Source organism: Penicillium verhagenii, assembly GCF_028828195.1.
Source record: "Penicillium verhagenii strain IBT 33310 chromosome Unknown utg000008l_segment0_segment0, whole genome shotgun sequence".
In the NCBI taxonomy this organism is placed as follows: domain Eukaryota; kingdom Fungi; phylum Ascomycota; class Eurotiomycetes; order Eurotiales; family Aspergillaceae; genus Penicillium; species Penicillium verhagenii.
The window spans coordinates 2,211,862-2,230,790 of NW_026643172.1; the positions used below are offsets into that span (position 1 = coordinate 2,211,862).

General features: G+C 49.2%; 8 protein-coding genes across 8 annotated transcripts; 4 read left to right on the forward strand and 4 right to left on the reverse strand.

The window, feature by feature from the left end:
* Positions 1-189: 189 nt before the first annotated feature.
* Positions 190-1,581, reverse strand: N7466_008815 (uncharacterized protein; the record flags this gene model as incomplete). The annotated part of the gene is made up of 4 exons (XM_057168204.1): positions 190-568; positions 645-1,277; positions 1,347-1,391; positions 1,457-1,581. 4 exons carry the CDS (start codon positions 1,579-1,581, stop codon positions 190-192), a joined length of 1,182 nt encoding a protein of 393 aa, XP_057018835.1.
* A 481-nt stretch (positions 1,582-2,062) lies between these two features.
* Positions 2,063-3,646, forward strand: N7466_008816 (bifunctional AAA family ATPase chaperone/translocase BCS1; the record flags this gene model as incomplete). The annotated part of the gene is made up of 2 exons (XM_057168205.1): positions 2,063-2,227; positions 2,288-3,646. 2 exons carry the CDS (start codon positions 2,063-2,065, stop codon positions 3,644-3,646), a joined length of 1,524 nt encoding a protein of 507 aa, XP_057018836.1.
* Positions 3,647-4,181: 535 nt separating this feature from the next.
* N7466_008817 (uncharacterized protein) lies at positions 4,182-6,229 on the forward strand (the record flags this gene model as incomplete). The annotated part of the gene is made up of 2 exons (XM_057168206.1): positions 4,182-4,924; positions 4,978-6,229. The coding sequence occupies 2 exons, from the start codon at positions 4,182-4,184 to the stop codon at positions 6,227-6,229; spliced, it is 1,995 nt and encodes a 664-aa protein (XP_057018837.1).
* Positions 6,230-7,089: 860 nt separating this feature from the next.
* N7466_008818 (uncharacterized protein) lies at positions 7,090-8,610 on the forward strand (the record flags this gene model as incomplete). Its single annotated transcript, XM_057168207.1, has 4 exons — positions 7,090-7,290; positions 7,350-7,488; positions 7,546-7,654; positions 7,734-8,610. 4 exons carry the CDS (start codon positions 7,090-7,092, stop codon positions 8,608-8,610), a joined length of 1,326 nt encoding a protein of 441 aa, XP_057018838.1.
* Positions 8,611-10,010: 1,400 nt separating this feature from the next.
* N7466_008819 (uncharacterized protein) lies at positions 10,011-10,855 on the forward strand (the record flags this gene model as incomplete). Its single annotated transcript, XM_057168208.1, has 2 exons — positions 10,011-10,088; positions 10,163-10,855. The coding sequence occupies 2 exons, from the start codon at positions 10,011-10,013 to the stop codon at positions 10,853-10,855; spliced, it is 771 nt and encodes a 256-aa protein (XP_057018839.1).
* Positions 10,856-11,155: 300 nt separating this feature from the next.
* N7466_008820 (choline transporter-like family protein) lies at positions 11,156-12,818 on the reverse strand (the record flags this gene model as incomplete). Its single annotated transcript, XM_057168209.1, has 2 exons — positions 11,156-12,502; positions 12,573-12,818. 2 exons carry the CDS (start codon positions 12,816-12,818, stop codon positions 11,156-11,158), a joined length of 1,593 nt encoding a protein of 530 aa, XP_057018840.1.
* A 575-nt stretch (positions 12,819-13,393) lies between these two features.
* Positions 13,394-15,814, reverse strand: N7466_008821 (putative GTPase activating protein (Gyp3); the record flags this gene model as incomplete). Its single annotated transcript, XM_057168210.1, has 1 exon — positions 13,394-15,814. The coding sequence occupies one exon, from the start codon at positions 15,812-15,814 to the stop codon at positions 13,394-13,396; it is 2,421 nt and encodes an 806-aa protein (XP_057018841.1).
* Positions 15,815-18,046: 2,232 nt separating this feature from the next.
* N7466_008822 (putative ubiquitin conjugating enzyme (UbcB)) lies at positions 18,047-18,775 on the reverse strand (the record flags this gene model as incomplete). The annotated part of the gene is made up of 3 exons (XM_057168211.1): positions 18,047-18,367; positions 18,558-18,674; positions 18,749-18,775. 3 exons carry the CDS (start codon positions 18,773-18,775, stop codon positions 18,047-18,049), a joined length of 465 nt encoding a protein of 154 aa, XP_057018842.1.
* Positions 18,776-18,929: the final 154 nt, after the last annotated feature.

Genomic DNA, 18,929 nt, shown 5'->3' on the forward strand with positions numbered 1-18,929 from the left:
TGGATATAATACAAGCTGGGTGACTGAAAATTTTGGAGTATATCAACAAATACATCTAATGGATATCGTACAGCGTTCTCCCTCAAACATGAGGGATTGCCCCTCGACTGTCAACCATATGGGTGTTGCCTTTCAGCATATGGTGTGCGGGAAAGGGGTTGGACCAACGTATCATCGAAGGTCCTTTCTTTAATATTCTCGGCTTTCGCCAATGTCCACCACGTCAAAGACACCTTTCTCAGCCAGACCGAACCGTTTCAGGGCTGTCTTCAGCTTCTCAGGCGGCTCAAGAACATCTTCCTCGGTCAAAACCCAAGTTCCCCAGTGGATACCTAGTGCATTCTTACATTTGGTATCCTGGAAAATCGAGACCGCATCATGCGGATCACCGTGTCCAGGGCTCCAAACATGACGAGGGGCGTATGCACCAATTGGAATCAAACCAAGATCAAATGGACCCCGGAACTCACCCACTTGCTTGAATGCAGGGCAAACGGGGAAATCATACTTTGGATCATGATCGTCTTCTCCTTCAGGAAGCTCAGGAACCGGTCGGTACCCAGTGTCTCTATTGAAAAGAATATATGGTCAGTACAGGCCATCCAGCACAAAATGAGATAGATAGGGGGGGGGGGGGGGCATACCCTGCAAAATACACCTTCTTGCCCTCGGATTCCACAGCCCAGGAGCACCATAGGGTCTTGTTCCTATCAAAAGGTCCACGAGCGGTAACGTGCTGACAAGGCAGACAGCTGAGTCGGGCCGTAATTTCGGAAGCCTCAGGATGCCCTTCACCCACAGCTTCGACCTTGGTTTCCTGTGTTGTTTGGGATAAGGTAATATCGCATTCCTCCCACCAATCCAGCTCGGTAACTTTCTCAATTCCACAACTTTGGAACCATGGCTTATTACCGAGAGGGACGAAGAAATGGCAGTGGGGGTGTTTCTTGGCGATTGCTGTAACCGAGTGATATGATAAATGGTCGTAATGATTGTGTGAAATAACAACCGCATCTATTATGGGAATATCGGTGGGTTTGCAAGGAGCGTCCGTGAAGCGCTTGGGCCCTACCAGGTTGTAGGGTCCACAGCGCTCCTCGAGTACAGGGTCAAAGAGGACCCGAAGACCACTGGGAAATTCAATGTAGTATGCTGCATGGCCTAGCCATGTTGCTCGCAACTTTGGGGTGTCGCGGCTGGGAAGAAATTCGGGCTTTCGAACGGGGACTGTAGGGCCACTTGTATCGGGTACATTGGCTTTGCCGGTCAAGCGACGCCTATCGGAGAGAAAAAAGAATCGCGTGAGAACTTGATCGGCGGCACTCATGGTTATTATATAGACTTACATCATGACATCACGTACGCTTTTGAGATTCACATCGCGCCAAGAGCTTCGAAAACATTAGCCTCTACTCAGTCCCGTGCCAATCAATTAGGAATCAACAGGATAACTCACTCCCATGGGTTTCGGAAACCGGATTTGGCATGATGGCTCTTTTTCGCAGCGTCCTCTGGGGCTGGTCTAGTTGGAGTCGTAGCGACAGTAAGGGCATACAAAATTTGTGTGGTTGTTGAACCCATGTTGCGAACCGACGAATAGGGCCGAATGCTAGGCTGTAAAAAACGAGTGAAGCCACGCATGGGGGGCAGAGGTTCTATTTAAATGCCACCCCCGAAGACCGAATTGATCGCGCTGCGCGCAGACTTTCAGCGTGGTGATTGAAGAATGCCGGGGGCAGAAAATGCCATTGGAGCTAAACCGACTCCGTTTCTCCATTCATAAAACCCGATTATCTCCGTATCGGCATTCAACTCGGCATCATTAACACTTAGCTCCGGAACGAACAGGCTGGATTTTGGTCATTTCTGGGGAATCCAGGCTATTAGAAGAATTAAAAGATATAGAGAAAAAGAAAGACTATACAGAAATGTTTGATAGTAATTCATATGGCTCGTGACCCGTTTGTACAACGATCAACGCGATCGGGCCGTTAAAACTCCGATATCTTGACTTTCTTATCGTTCCGCATCTTTTGCATCCACCACACATCGTGATCTGGGCATGGAGTCACCCATACCTAATGTTGCGCCTGCTGTGGCTGCTCCGGCACCATCTGCAGGTGACCTGATTCTCCAGCAAAGGACACAAGCTCTTCAAAACGCTTCAGCGCAGAATGGGGACGGTAGTCTTTGGTCACAGCTCACATCTAATCCTTTGTTCACAGCAGTATGTGATCTACCACCCTACACATAGCTCCAATTGCGAGAATTGACCCTTTTTATCTAGGGTTTTGGCCTTGCAGGTTTAGGAGCGGGACTAACCTTCGCGCAACGGGGTTTCCGTCAAGGCGCCGCATTGCTGCGTCGCCGTATGCTGGTTGACGTCGAGATTAGCATCAAGGACGATTCCTACCCTTGGTTCCTCCACTGGATGACCCTGTACCAACAATCACAATTAGGTGCGACCCGGGCGGCCACCAACTCCGGCTACCTGGATCGTCTTCTCCAAAAATTGACACCGGGCATGCGACATCTATCCATACAGACTCAGAAAGTCGAACACTCGAATGGCGCGATGAACACACACTTCTCTTTGGTACCGGGACCAGGAAAACACGTCTTGCGTTATAAGAATGCATTTATTTTCGTCAATCGCGTGCGCGAAGCCAAGTCTCGTGACCTACAGACCGGAAAGCCATGGGAGACAATCACTCTTACTACCCTCTACTCTCATCGCCATATCTTCGAAGACCTTTTCACCGAAGCCCACGCCTATGCTGCCAAATCGCACGAAGGAATGACTACAATCTACAATAGTTGGGGCACGGAATGGCGTCCATTTGGTAACCCGCGACGGAAGCGTCCTCTAGATTCGGTTATTCTGGCGGAGGGCGTGAAAGAGCGTATTGTGGATGATGTCCAGGATTTCATCTCAAGCTCATCCTGGTACTACGATCGGGGAATCCCATACCGACGCGGTTATTTGTTGTATGGCCCACCCGGAACTGGCAAAAGTTCATTTATTCAAGCGCTGGCAGCTGAGCTTGACTACGATATTGCAATTTTGAATCTTAGCGAACGTGGACTTACCGATGATCGATTGAACCATCTTCTGACGATTGTGCCGAAGCGAACATTGGTTCTGTTGGAAGATGTGGATGCGGCTTTCTCCAACCGCCGTGCACAATCCGATGACGATGGCTATCGCGGGGCAAACGTGACATTTTCCGGTCTACTGAACGCGCTTGATGGAGTGGCTAGCGCCGAAGAACGCATTGTCTTCCTCACTACCAATCACGTTGAGCGGCTCGATGAAGCCCTGGTCCGACCGGGGCGCGTGGATATGACTGTCCGTCTTGGCGAAGTATCGCGCTATCAGGTCGGCCGCCTCTGGGATCGATTCTATGAAGATATTGATACCGACGGGTCACATCGGAAGCTATTCCTTGACCGGCTCCAGGAGTTGGGTCTGGTTGAGGATGAAAATGGCCACAAGGCCGATCGCTCCAGGAACACGAGCGCTGCAGCCCTTCAAGGGCTGTTCTTGTATAATAAGGGCAACATGGAGGGGGCGATCGCCATGGCCGAGGGACTTACCTATTCTGTGCATGATGAGGCTATGGAACATAGCCAGGGTCCCGAGTAACTGTACCATATCCTGTAAATAATATCCCACAAATGTATAGATATCTTGTTCTGTCTCTGCATTTGTTTTGGCAATTTTGTCCAATCCGCACTCCTTCTGCCGCCTCGGCCGGTTGCTTGCGCCGAATCTTCAGGTCGTTGAACTTTACGGTGAGATTTCTGCACAGGGCGACCACCAATCGCCATTCAGCCCCAATTATTTGGGGATTAAATCACCCGAGCTACCAATCATTTGGCCCGAGCGAAGCGCTCCTGCAGTCACTATCCCCCGTCTCACGGGATTCGGCCAATCACATCCCGTCAACGGCTAAGCGCCCGGCCCAAAAATAGGGTTTCGCACGTACTATGACAATGCATTGCGGAATCGAAGCAACATATGCCCTTCAACCTGACCGAGTATATGTCAATCGAAACATCCCCCCGGTCGCGTTCTTTTGCAAATCTCGAGAGTCCACTTTGGGATTACCGGGTCTACTTTGCTGTGCATTGTAACACGGATCTACTATATACAGCTTTACTCTCAAAATACCATAGCCATGAGCCAGTTTCAATTATTTCCACCACCGGCGCCAGAGGTGAAGCCGCAGAACCCGTTTCGCAAGGGTGTCCTCAAACCTACTATCTCAAAGGCGGACCCGGGACCTTCAATACACGTTGATGAAGCCAAACGCTCACCTCAAACGACCGAGTCGGTGCTGTTTCAAATCATCGAAGATACAAAGACCCTTCCACCTCCACCTCCACCTCCAGCCCACCTCGCACGAGCGAAATCCCCAGCAAAGTCGGTCTCATCAAATGACTCCCAATCTGCACGTAGCCGAAGTCGTCCAGACAACCAGTCGAGCCACAGAGCATTGCCTTCTCAGAGTAGCTTGAGCAATAGCAGTGGTAGTTTTCGAACGAACACTTCGGTTACATCGCCCGAGTCGTCCCAGTCATCCATTTCTCCAGCTCCAATGATGAAATCAATATTTCCCCAATTCGATCCGAATCTCCCCCTCAATGAACAAAGCTACCACCCCCAGGTGCCCAGCAGCGCCCCTACTTCCAAAGGGAAGGCATCTCGCCGGCCTAAACTCACGCTATCACCAACATCTGAGATTGATCAAGTTCTTGGGCCCAAGACTGTACCCGCTAGTGTGCTCAACTTTCCAACTGGAGTTTTGGATACTGAAGAGGCCCGGTTTTCTTCGCCACGGGAGCTGGAGATGTTATGGGAAGCCGCTAATGGCCAGCGACCCCAGGACCTTTTCGGAGCATTCAATCTACGTTTTACAAAGTGAGTTTGGTGTCATAATTGGTGGGAGTAGTTTGTAACTGACTTGATGTAAGAACGGGACCAGCAACCTTCGCATTCGGCAATTCTGAACAACCATTCTATAAACTTTCAACATACTCGAATAACGAATTGGCTATCTCCCGTTGTGCGCCATCAAACCCCGAGAATGACGTCCCTATCATGACATTAAGTCTTGAGAACCGCAGTCGCCGTGACCACCCCAATGATGGACTTGTAGCTCTTCTTTTCTCACGCTTAGCTGCCATGCTTGCAATTGAGCAGGCAGAAGAAGTCAGTAAACAACACAGCCTTTCAGGCTCCGAATCAAGGGATGTCGAAAGAGATGCCCTCAAGCGCGCCGCAGCTCAAGAGTCTTGTCGGCTATCTTGGAATCGCAACCTGAGACTGTACGAGCTTCGACATCCCTCGCTCTCCAAAAAGCAACCCCCGGCGCTCGTAGGGGCTGTGGGTATTCCACTTTCTCCTGTGCAGGCTCAATCATCCGGTATCCTCTATATCACAGTTTCTACCACATCTAGCGATAGCAGCAACCAACAGCCACCGACCATCATTGTTACAGGTCCGGTCTCATTTTCATCTATAGAGGCCGCACGGCAAGCTGCTAACCCCCGTACATCCGTCCTACCTGTAACGGACTCCGATGAACCACTTGCGACCTTGGACTTTGCCACTCGAACACTATCTATCTCTCCTGCAGCCGTTATCGCTACCATCCCATCACTATACGCTGTTGACTCTCTTATTGCTGCAATGCTAGCCGTGGCTGTATCAGATGAGGCTACCAATCCCATTCTTGCAAACATGGAACTTGGATCTCCCAAATCGATGGTCTCCAGCATCACCCCAAAGTCACGCCAAGGGATGCCATTCCGTGGGAAGCTGATCACAACCCAAGCAGAACGTGAAGATTATGCCGAAAGCCTTGATCTGGCATCTCAAATCGAGAATGCCAACGCCAAACAGGCTGGGTCAAAAAGGAAAGCCTTTCTCAAATTCTGGGATCCTCCCAAGTCCACTCTGCAGAGCAGCGAGCCAAATTCAAAGTCTAAGAAGAATCAAAAGACTCAGAAGATTGTGGTTGAGGAGTTCGATCTGGAAAAATATGGCCGGTACGGTGGCTCTTCGACGCGCGAAGGAGAGAAGCTGCCGGGTCTGGTCAGGGGAATATTGAAGATTCTCTTCTTCGGCTTAGACTTGATTGTGAAATCATTGACTCTTTTGGTGAAGATCTTAGCGTGGATTCTGGTTAATTCTACACGCTGTTTGACCAGTGAGAAGTTCTAAGCTGGACTTAGAGTAATGTTCTGTTCTTTTGACTTTTCTTCTCTCTCTTTTACATCTCTCTTACGTCTGGTTTAATGTCGATTAATGAAGCGGTGGAGTACAATATGTTCTTTTTCCAAGGTTGTTATACCCAATGAACGATTTCTTTGCCCTTGGCTGTTCCCAGAACCGGATTTTTTGATCAGGCGTACACGACATCTGGATGCTGTACACAGTACAGCCCACGATTCTGTTTTCCCTTGCATGACGATCAAATGCATTTATACAGAGTACGTCCATGGGCCATTATCATTGAAATGAGAGCAAATGGAATGGCGGTCTAAAATTGCGTGTATATCCGTCAATGGTGAATACGAGGATTTTTATCCCGATCATAGTGCCCATGTGGATTTACCCCCATAGACTATTGGGTTATGCAATTGTTATCTACCAATAGTAGATGGATCCGTTCCACACAATTGAACATAGCGTTTTGCATGATCCACCCCACTTGTCCCCATGGTAATTCATACCGACGAACTTATAATCAAAAAATGCCCAGCTCCTATTCAGCTCCTATTCAGCTCAACAGCTCAAACGTTGCGGGTCTTTTGCCAGCTGTGATCCCTGGTCTAGCCCAAATACGGTGTTCCACTCCCAATGAATCATATTAAATGCACGACAAGTGCCCAGAATGGATTTTCAGTATACGCCATTTCGGCAAAGCCGAATTATTCCTACGGATGTTCTGGAAGCAATTTGATAGCTGTCAGAATGCTTAAATACGCCCTGGGCTCGCACTGGGTTTAACCGAAGCGGAGAATATTCCAAGGAAAACTTCTGTGGAATTTTCTTATTAATTATCGTCCTGCAAACACATCATGGCTGACGTTTCGGAATTTCCGTTTACCGTCACGGAGTATGTTGTTGACGGACAGCATATTCGCGATTATGCCAACGCGACGGTGGACCCGACGGCCACATTAAAACTCGTTCTCAAGAGATATACGCCCGTCGACAACCCAAACCCTCAGCCCGGCGACGTGACTATTATTGGAGCACATGGATGCGGATTTCCAAAAGTGAGTATGCTTTGATCTGATAAGATTAAGCAAAGTATTCTGACTAATGAGATTATCAGGAGGTATACGAACCATTATGGGAAGATCTCTACAGTCGATGTAAACAAGACGGCTACCGTATTCGCTCTATTTGGATCGCCGATGTCACAAATCTCGGTGCTAGTGGTATCATGAACAAGGAGTTTTTAGGAAGTGAACGTAAGGATAACAAAAATCCCCATCTGTGTGGGAAGAGCAACCACTAACAACTACCAGCATCCTGGCTTGATCACAGCCGTGACCTTCTCCACATAATCAATCAGTTTCGCGATGATATGCCACAGCCCATTGTTGGTGTGGGACATAGTATGGGCGCAGGTCAACTGTACGTACTACCTCCTCGAATGCATAGTATAGATAGCCTTGCTTGTCCAAAAGTCCAAACTGACACTTGACATCCACAGAGTTCTTTTGTCTCTTCTTCACCCACGCCTATTCACATCACTAAGTCTCATCGAGCCCGTAATTCCACCAAACATCATGTCCGGCAAAGGGCCCCTCTTAGCCGTCATGTCACTCAAGCGAAGAGACACCTGGAAAACCCGAGAAGCCGCCATCGAAGCCGCCCGAAAATCTCACAAGCAGTGGGACAAACGCGTCCTCGACAGATGGATTTCGCACGCCTATCACAATCTCCCATCGTCAGCAACGCCCTCCCAAGATGATGCCGCACAGACAACATCCAAAGCCAAAGTCGATCAACCAGTAACGCTCGTCAGCTCAAAATATCAAGAAGTACTCCAGTACATCCGTGAGAACCCGTCCAGCCACCAAGCCGTTGGGCGAGAAGCTACCACTCCCGACGCACCTCCCCACGACCACCTCCTCTTCCCAGATATCATCGGACCGCCTGAAACGACCAACGAATTCTACCGGTTCGAGCCCATTTTTGCCTGGCATATGCTCAAGCATGTGCGGCCGCCTGTCTTATACGTGCTAGGAAAGCACAGTCCTGTTTCTGTACGTGAGAACCGCGAGGCGGTACTGAAGCGGACCGGTGTTGGGATCGGGGGTAGCGGCGGTGTGAAGGCTTTGCGGGTGGAAGAGAAGATTCTCAATGGTTCGCACCAGTTACCGCTTGAGAAAGTTGTGGAGACAGCTGCTGCTATTGGTCCTTGGATTAGCAAGTCAGTTCAGTCTTGGAGGGAAGATGAGGCGCGGATTGCGATGGAGTGGGCTCGTCGGCCGATGGATGATAGATTGAAGAACATGGCGGATTGGGTTCCCAAGTTGGAGAAAATGATGGGTGTTGAGAAGAAGAAGAGAGATTCAAGACTCTGATTGAAAGGGAGTACATGGAGCTTCCATCCTTGCAAGGTTCTCCCTAGGGTTTCAGGGGATTTGTATATAGTACTAATGCACATATGAGGTCGGTTTGCACATACTGTAAAGAGCTCCATAAGAGTCCACAGTAATACCTTCTAGATCCACCCGGGCTAAAAATTGTGCAGGGAACTAGAGCGTTCCTTTGGCCTATTTGCGTTAGGTATAATTAGGGCAAGTTTTACGTGGGCCGGGACCCTAGGCCACCCAGGTGGACCTTGTAGTGAGTCAATGACCAGAGAATCCTGTGCTCCGCAGAGGTTGTAGTCGAGGGCCAAAAATTCAAGTCGTGGTGAATATAAGCTATTCACTATCCATTTTCCATCTGGGACATAACTTAGCAGTGAATATCGGACAATTTGATCCATGGATGACAACAACTTATCCAGTGCTTTTCCAACTATTTCCCAAGTTTTCGGATGACTACGTAGCTGAGCATGGCCATTGAAGTTACCTGGAAGGCTGGAAGGAAGCATTTCAGAGGATTCAAGGATACAGATACATCGATGCATCTATGTGATATGCTGGACTTTGGTCAATTATGCGCCATACTGTTGGCCCGTCGACTGCCGATCATTCCACATCCAGACGGCCTGATATTCGATGTTGCTGTCAACCGGAGATTTGCCACGCAGCCTAATTGGGACCATCTGAGCATCTACATACAGTAGGTGATTTTTTTTAAGGTCTTCAAGTGTACATTGAACTTTTGAGGCATTGGGGACTATACGTGAAATGATGCAATTACTAGAGACACAGAACCCGTGCGAAAAATCCCTCCTGGTTATCTCGGATCAATTGGCCTCCTACCACACGACATGGACCATACAAACTGGATAATATTTAGATTTGCTGTTCCATAGGTTAGTGACTGATGCGAGAGTGGTACCTGAGGATGCAACATTCAAATGTACTAGTAATTCACAAACACATGTAGGAGAGTCCTTGACGCTAGACATTCTTCGGAAGAAAGGGTAACCAGGGATACAGGCGAACATAACACCAGAAACCCGTAAACTAGCATATTTTTGGATCCATTCCGACGTGATCAACAGGGGATAAGCTACGTACAAAATCATAACTCCAGTTCAGATACCAGCAAAAGCTTATGTACGCAAGCTTCACGCCCCTCCACGTCCACATACGGCAAGAGAGCTACATACCTTCACGTCATGGCCACCAACACAACCATATCCAAAGCATCCAGGGATGCAAAAAGGGCCAGTAATTTAGCTTGTTTACCCCAAATAACATTTCTTATTTAAATGGCCTTTGACTCCGCGTGCAGACTAAAATCAAATTGCTCTCTCCATATACCCATCCATCAAAACAAAAATCACACACAAAAACCATTCACAATGCGTTACTTCATCGGTGCCGCCCTCCTCATCGCCGGAGTCACCGCGCAATCCCTCACTGACATCGAGACCTGCGCCGTACGTAATCCTCAACCCCCCAAAACTTACCTCCCAAGACCAAACCCCCAACTAACATCAATTGCAAAACGCAGGATGCCATCCTCTCCGGAATCGACTCCTCCGCCCTAGAGACCTGCTCAGACAAGAGCACAAAGGACTGCATCTGCTCAGGCGACTTCAAAGACGCCGTTAGCGACGCAGCAGCCAGCACCTGCAAAGACGCCGGCATCAGCCCAGACGACCTCAAGAGCGCGTTCTGCTCCAGCTCCTCCAGCAGTGACAGCGTCGAGGCCCCCGCCCGCCACGCCAGCAAGCCCATGGAGCCCGCCAGCAACATGAACTCGAACATGGAGATGGCCGAGGCCGGCGTCAAGCGCGCATATGCGCCTCCCTCGTCCGATGTTTCCGCTGCCGCTGCCATGCCCCAGGTTATCTATGTGACTGAGACCAAGACCGAGTGCGGGTGCAAGGCTACTAGTACCCCGGCTCGCTTTGATCCCATGCACTTGTCTCAGATCCCGGTCAATGTGCCGGCTAGCAGCAGTGTGATGGGTAGCATGGCGGCCGCTTCGGCTTCGTCGCCTGTTTGGTCGAATGGTGTCATGGTTGTGGGTGGTTCGGCTTCGTCGAGAGTTTGGGGCTCTATGGCTACCCCTACGCCGTCCGGGGCCAGTGCGCAGGGCTTTCGCCCTTTCAAGGGTGCTGCACCGGCGGTTAGTGCTGTGGCTGGATCTTTTGCCGCGGTTGGTGTTGCGGCTGTTATGGGGCTGATGTTTGCTCTGTAAACTACAATCGGTTTTTGGGGGGTCTTCTTTACTTTTCATTTTTCTTGACTGTTGATTTTGTGAATTCTTGTCTTGATAGGGACCTTTTTTGGGGGTTTGTATTTTGGAGTTTATATTGGTGTTTTGGTTGAAAGTTTATTTAAAGAGAGAAATTGTAATGATCAATGGAATACGTAACATTCAGTACTTGATATTCATTCTTGGAATTCGTGTATTTTGTTTTGGTCGCGTGTATGTCGGCAAAAAAAAGCAATGTGCACGTAAGTATCGTGTGCAACGAGGTCTTTGCTATTCTCCCCCCTAAGCATGAATTGATTGCTGCACACGTGGGTACAGCTCAACCAGCTTGTAGTAGATATCAGGGTGATCGTTGATCATTACCTGAGGGTCCCAACCCATGGCCACAAAGATTGTCTCGACGCCACTTCCAATGGGGGTCATGAAAATTTGACAAATTTGCAGACCAATAACAAAAGAGAAAGCCATGATAACGGGAGTGAAATCTCCATCGGTATTGTAGGCCGGCTTCGTGAACTGCAGGTATAGATATGCCAGCAACGCACAGACGTAGGCCACAAACGTAGAGCCCATAGTGAGAACAGGGCCCATCAAACAATCCTGGACCAGGGCATCGATTCCGCGATCGCGCATCATCTTCCATGTATCCTTGGCGGCCGGGATATACGGCTTTCCGTACAAAGCAATGTGGCAGAGAGCGTAGCGATTGAAGAATGTAACCAACCAATCGAGAAACGAGATGAGACATCCCAAGATCCAGACAAAGATCGATCCGACAATATTTCCCTGTGCAGCTTCCTGTCGTTGAGCTATCGAACACGCCTGGCGCATCATGTTAATGATAGCAAGAATCAGACTGCTGAAGCTGATGCTACCGAAGGAATAGGTAGTCGCACGACGGAACGCGCCGCGGGTCGCATGCCTGGGCATTCCGCCCGGAGAGTTGCTCCAAAAGTACCAAGACCCATACAAACCAGCGATGGTAGTGTGAACGGTATTCTTGATCCACTCACTAAACCAGTACATGGCGAAAGTGACATAAACCACCAGGCCAATCACCTTCGCGGTACTGCAGCCGCCGTTGGCGCAAGACGGATTCGTCCCCTTGGAATCAGGTTCATACTTGACATAAATTGCGACCAAGGTCACAGAGAACCATGCCGAAAACGCGACCGTCACGATGCCACCTAGAGCACTGACGAGGAAGACATGTCCATAACCTCGCGCGACGTCCATGGTGGTCTGTAGCATGAAAGCTGTGAACGGGATACGCGGGATCCAACTGATAAAACAGATCACTGCGAAGACACCGAAGAGCAGGAACACTATTCCACCTCCATATTGCTTGCGCGCGATATAGTAGATGCCCGTTGCGAAAGCGAAGACGATGTTCAGGATGCCTGTGGCCCAGATGAAAGTCTTGGTAAAGTATCGCGCGCCCATAAAATATGCCCAAGAGAAGACTAGAGCGACGCAAAGAACGAACACGAATAAAACGAGGGTATTGGTGTTCAGCGAGAAATCATTGCCGGCGCCGTAAATTCCTCCTCCGCTGAAGCCTTTGTTAGTGGCGTACGAGTGGATGGTCAAGCCTGACACAGCGACATATCCGAGAAAGACTGCGATGAGCTACAATAGAATTATTGGTTAGTTTGGTATTCCATCTTGGGTTTTTGCTGTGGAGAAGGACATGACCTACCAAAAGACCCGCCCATATATCGTTGTATTTCGGCTTGTCGATCTTGAAAGCTTGATCAAAGGTTTGACCGGACTGTGGTGGAGGTGCATTATTCGGGTATGGAGGAGGGGGTTTGGGCTCTTCTGCTGGAGGTTGGTAATTTCCATTCTGCTGGTAGCCATTGCTATAGTTGCCTTGGCCCTGGCCCTGACCCTGACCATCAAAGCCCTGGTTAGGGTTGTAGTAACTAGCTGCTTGCCCACTCATACTAGCTGCATGCCGTGGAAGCAGATCAAAGGATGTAAAATAATCAATGCAGTGAGGGAGAGAGAAAGCTCAAAGGATTCAAGTAAGGAGCTCTTGTGTTCCGGATTAGAATCCATGACGACATGCCAGCATCGCGGAAGGAACCATGATCGGCCCAATGATCGGCCTTTTCAGGGTTCAGGACCCTTGGGAACTCAATAGTGCCAATCCCAATTTTGAGTGCCAAGCGACCAAAAAAATGCAAGTTGTCCAGCGCTAATTGCAAAAAGATTTCTATATAAATGCCATGTCTATTCCAATATGCAACGTAATTAGACGATTTAATTTTTGTTTCCACCACGACGCTCGCTCAAAAAAAAAAAAAAATTTGTAAGGAGATTGCTCCGGCTTTGGAGTGGGGAAAAAGGAAGTCCAATGTATGTGCCTTGCCAAGTTTGACAAGTATGATTATGATTACATGAATTAGTATAAAGATCCTTGATTGGCTTATGCTGATCACCTGGCCCAGAATTTGTAGGTAGGACAAGAGAGACACGGTCTTGGCAGGCTCGGCTCAAGAAATAAATTCGGATCGACTATCGAAATGCATGGTGCTTCAGATTGCGCCAGGAGTCAACGACCCGGTGCTCAATGCTCGGTTGGTTGTTCCGACGACGAGCAGGGATGTCATCGGCTGCCTTGAGTTCGCCCTTACTGAAAGCAATAGACCGTCGCATCTTCTCTTGACGAACAGCGGTGCGGCGCGCAGCTCTCAGTTCCTCGATTCGACCTTGTCCCACTCGATGCTTTCGCAAGAAGCAGTCATCCAGCAAAGTGTTGACATCCAGGATTTTTTTGGGCACGGTTTGCACCACTTGGAATACCTCCATGGGATCGGACACCGCCAGGATATCCCGCTCGCATGATTTGAAAATTCCCAACGAAACACGAAAGAATGTTTTGGAACCCTCATAGAAGAAAATATCCCAGACCCGCATAGTGGTTTCTAGAGGGAGTGTTCCGATAAATACCGACATAAGCCAGTTAGTCAGGCCCAGAGTGATGTCTGGTAAACTTGAGTGCACATTGAGTGGGGGGGTTTTTCGACCAGATGGGTTTCCTCCCATGCTGGAAATCTTGGCGTAGATGCCCGGCATCGTGTCCCGGAGCAAAACCATCAATATCCAAAGATCGATGTTCGCACCTTCCAGACTGATCTCATGTGTACCAGGCAAGCATTGTGATGTCACAATGTGCAGCATCCAGAATGCTTTCTCTTCTGTCATAAACAGAAGAAGCATGCCGGTGATGAAGTTGAGTGATTGGGTATAGCCGATTTTGGGATTGTGGAGGGCAAAGGCATATAATACACGGCGAAGAGATTGTATCATTTGCGTCTCCGTTGGGTTTCCACTTCCAGCCTGCTCAACGGCATCAACAAACTCAGGTTTGAAATGGAGGTTGTCAGGGAATGTTCGGTGGAGGTCACGCTCAATGTGCTCCTTGTCATCATTGCTTGGCGACGCCATTACTTCTTTCACGAGCTGGTCATACAGACCAACATTGGAATTCATTAGTTCCCATCCACCGGCATACCAAAACCACGCTGCGCCCCGATATTCCGCGGGGATGCCCTTTCGTACAAAGCGCTTGACTTTGTTCGATTGTGCCGGAAATGTGCTTGGGTTTTTAGTTGGAAGGCCATGCTCCTGGAGCATGGCATGCCATTTTTGTCTCCGATGGGCGGTATAATTTGAATATGGGCCATTCCAGGCCTCATACTGCTCCCGAGTCACGTACTGGGTTGCTTTCCGAAACCCATAATCGTCTCTTGTCTCATTTCCAGAATTGAGCGGTGGAGGGACCGGGCCGGGGATAAATATTTTTGATTGTTGTCGTTTGTGAACAGATTGGATGGTTGAGGATTGATCTGACGCCGGGGGTGTAAGTGGTTCGGACATTGAGAGGGGAGGCGGTTGCTCTATCTCTTCGAATGGCGTGGGTTCGGGTTCGGATTTAGGGAAGAAAGAGTCAGAGAGTTGAGAGGATGCCGGGTCATGGGTTCTGGATTCCAGGTACGCCGGTTCTGGCAAACTTGACATTGGAAGTGGTGGAATGGGAGGAATATCCTCAACAATTGGCTTCGGGGGCGGGATTCCATCTAAATGTGTATCCCGGGATGGGGGCGGTGTCAATGATGGGGCCTTGCTGTCAGACCGAGACATGGGGGATCCGGGCTCTTCTGTGACATCGCTGAAGCCGTCAAGGTACATGGAGATTGCATCCTCCACGCTCATGCCCCCATCCATGCCATAAGGGGCATCAGGGGTATCTGGGGACAGGTCGGTGATGGAGCTGCTCTTGGTGAGAACACTGCTGCGCTCCGTACCACTGTGTTGTTCAATGCTAGACCGGGAGGTCATGGCTGAGTTGAAGCTGGTTCGGAGGGTGTTATTATTATCCATAGGTCCCTTGGATGGGAAACGGGGTAGTGGTAGGCCATGGGGGTTGGCTTCTTGGCGTCGGTCTGGGGATTGCTGCAACCGCGGTCGCCTGCCGTTCAATCTGGATGTCGACATGGATATGCGCAGACCGCCCCTGGCCGGCGGGGCCTTGCGAGGGGGCGGCGGCCAGTCCGGTTCGTTATCGCGAGGGTAGTATCTTGTGGGTTGTCGGTCGGGTGATGGTATAGGAGCGTACTCCATGGATCTCTGCGCCCTCCAGTCATCTGGAATCTCCTGCGGGGAGCCTGCCCGGAGAGACATTGGAAGCCACGGTCGGTCATCCGGGACCGTGTAAGCTGCAGAGGGAGCGGGAGAACGTGAGCGCGGGTCGTAGGTGTAGGTTGAGTTAGGGGAGCGCGGTGATGATCTGGGGGTCGATCTGGCGGTTCGCGGTGCGCGTGGATCAATCCTCAGAGGATCTAAACGTGAGGATTGGGCAATCTTTCGGCGGCCGCGCAGATCAGATTCCTCAATGGGAGGCGGGTATCTCGAGCTTCCATTTTCTGTGACCATGGCCACGAGCTAGTAACCAGTTCCCGCTGGACATTTGTTTTTGTAATGGAAGGGGGCGACGATGATAACCGCAGATGGGTAGAGAGTATATAAGGGTAATGATGAATAGAGTGGCGAAGAAAGTCGATGGTGGTCGCGTGTTGGAATGGGAGTGTATTTGGTAGTTGTACACCTAGGGCGAAGCGGGAGAGAAAAAAAAAAGAGAAAAAAAAACAGTAAGAGATGAACGAAAGGCCGAGCGAAAGTCGCTCCAGGGGTATCTCAAATATGGGGAGAGTGACAGGAAAAGAATGACAGGCGACTCCAAACCGGGGAAAAGAAGAAATATGAAGCGAGAACCGCCTGCCAGAGGACTTGGAATGAGGAAGTTAAGACAAAAATCAACAGAAGCCTGATCTAGCCTAGCGTCACATGACGTACATTGGGCAAGGGCGTTTCAAAAGACGAATTATGACTGGTCTGTTTTTTTCTTCTGCTCTTGTCCTCTTTTTCTCTCTTTCTCTTTTTTTTTTCTTTCCTGTCAGTTTCTGGGGATACGAACTGCATATAGTCGAGCTCTCGAACATGCAGTTCTATTGTTCCTTCATGCAACGGGACCCATGGATGAGCCTTGTGTACATGTACTAGTACCAAACGACGATTGGGTCATTTTGGAATAGTCTTGTTCTCCCAACAGAATTTCCCTTCAATATTGATTCTTTTTGCATTGTTAATTATCTTGTTACATTAAACGTGGGAAAACCCCCTTTGAAACGGAGCTTAGCCGACGCAATCATATTTTATGGATCTCAAGGGTCATGTTTGGTGCTGAGTGGGGATCGGGTACACCCGTTTTTTCCAAGGTTCGGACCCTTCTAAGCTTCCAATGGAACAAATCATGATTTGATTCATACTAGTAGGTAATTTCATCTCATTCGATACATTCAAAGCTCTTCAAGTCTTGAACTCAATTAAATTGCAAACACAGAAAACGATGACAGCGGGCCATCTTCAAGTTCCAAAAATGGGATCTATCACCCACTGTCGCTCGATATATGTAGTACTTTATATCGGAAACGGTTCCGGCCCCGGGGCTAAGCAGCGCTTAATTATGATGGGTCATTTGAACGCATTTGAAATCTTCCAAGATTCCATGTGTTTTCTCTGTCAAGCTTGGAAGAAACCACGCAATGACCATTGTCTATTCCTTCTCCAGAGTTTTTAACATTTGAAAGTGATCAATCTTTCTTACCCCGGCTCCGTCCACGGCCCCGAGCCGGCACTTGACATCGCACGCGATAAACCATACATATCAATGTTCTCACCCTGGCCACATTTGCCACATGCGCATGAACAACAGGACCAGCTGAAAGATCTTTAACAGATTCAGATTCATTGCTCATACACGTCCGAATTTCCCGCTCAGGCCTTGACTGGAAAAATTACCCGTAGCCCTTAATGCTTGTTGTTTCCAAGCGAGCCGTCCGTGGACTCCATCCCTGAAGCATTGTCGCTCGTGGATTTAACCAGTCACTTTCAAGATCTAAATGATAGATGCGAATCATCAATAAAGACTTGTCTTGGAGTTCATGTTGGCCACGTCGGTAAAGTTTCAGCCCTGAGATAATGGCCCAGGAACAGATGGATCAGACGGGACGGGATCGAGACATTGTTACGCTCGCCTGCCCAGTGAGCCATTCTAAGCCCTTCCAAATAATAAATTCTTCGAACGGAAATAAACTTCTCGTCATGCAGAATACTCAAAATAGATCAAAACTTGCAGAAAAGCCTGCTCTATGTGCGTTCCAAGGTTCCAGGTTTCTGCTCTGAACATTTCATGTCGCAACCTACACCATCTCCAACGGGTGCTACCTTATCTATAGCATCGGGATTTGTCACTACGGGCCGCTCATAGCCTAATACTTTAACCTTGGAGAGATTGCCCACGGGCCGACCTAAGCGAGCATACTACATATCACAACGTATGTACCTGATGCAAAAATCTATCTCATCGTACGGTTATGTAGAGCGTGACTTCAAATTTTAGGGACCGTTATGTTATGTTTTGTTTTATTTCTTCTTATTTTGCTGTGTTCAAGTACTAGTCACAAAAACACTGGCAAATTCTAGCTTCCTCCGAGTCATGATGCAATCCAGCTCATGAGGGACGTAACGATGGTGTATCAAAAGACATGTAAAGTGTGGCAGCGTTCAAGTCATTAGGCGTGGCTCAAGGTATCCAACCCCCTTTTATCATTCTGCAACAGCGTACTTGCGAGTCCACTCCCGCGCAATTTCATCGTACCGCTTCTGGTCCGTTTTGTATTGGTCGGCGATTCGCCCCTCAATAGCATCATCTGGCATAGGCTCCGATAGTAGCTGACGAGCAAACTGTAAGACAGCAGATATCTTTGAGCTGGGTTTCCATTCATCGGCCCTCAGCATGCCCAAGCACATACTTCCCTTTTCGTCGTTTGTGATGTTTGGGTGGTAGATTTTGGTTGCAAAGGAGACGGTGGGGGGCTTGAAAGGGTATCCAGTTGGGAGAGAGAGTTTGACTAGGAATCGTCCGCCCTGTGTAGATATGAGCGTCAGTAAATGGATCGAGAAAATTCAAAACAAGACGACGGGGAATCTGGGGGCCATATTCGCAGTTTGGACAGACCCTCTTCCAGCCACGGCAGACAGAAAAGAGGGCAGGCACCCTGGGTTAAGGGGGCGAGGAGCAAGGCGTGTCAAGGTACTCGACCTAGTGGGTTCTTACTTGATATGGTGATCCTTCGGGTCCTTCCATATATACCTTCCACTCATATAGGTTGGCTTCGTCAGCGAGTTCGACGAGAATTCCCGTTGGCGGCGACTCAGTGAGCTCGGTCAGCTCCTGCAAGCAAAAAGACGTTAGTGGGTACTATGACAACATTTGGTGGGAGAGAAGAATAGCCCGGAGAATTTTACCTTGGCAATGCGCTTCTGGCTACCCATGTCTTCGAGATGATCTGGCCGTGGCAGGGCGCGTGATGATTGCGGGGTGTTTGGTAAGACAAACAGGCGTCTATTAAAGACGTCGGGGCCGAACGAGTGGATTTTGAGGGTATGTATGGCAAAAGAATTGGCAGTGTCAGTATCAGGAAATTCT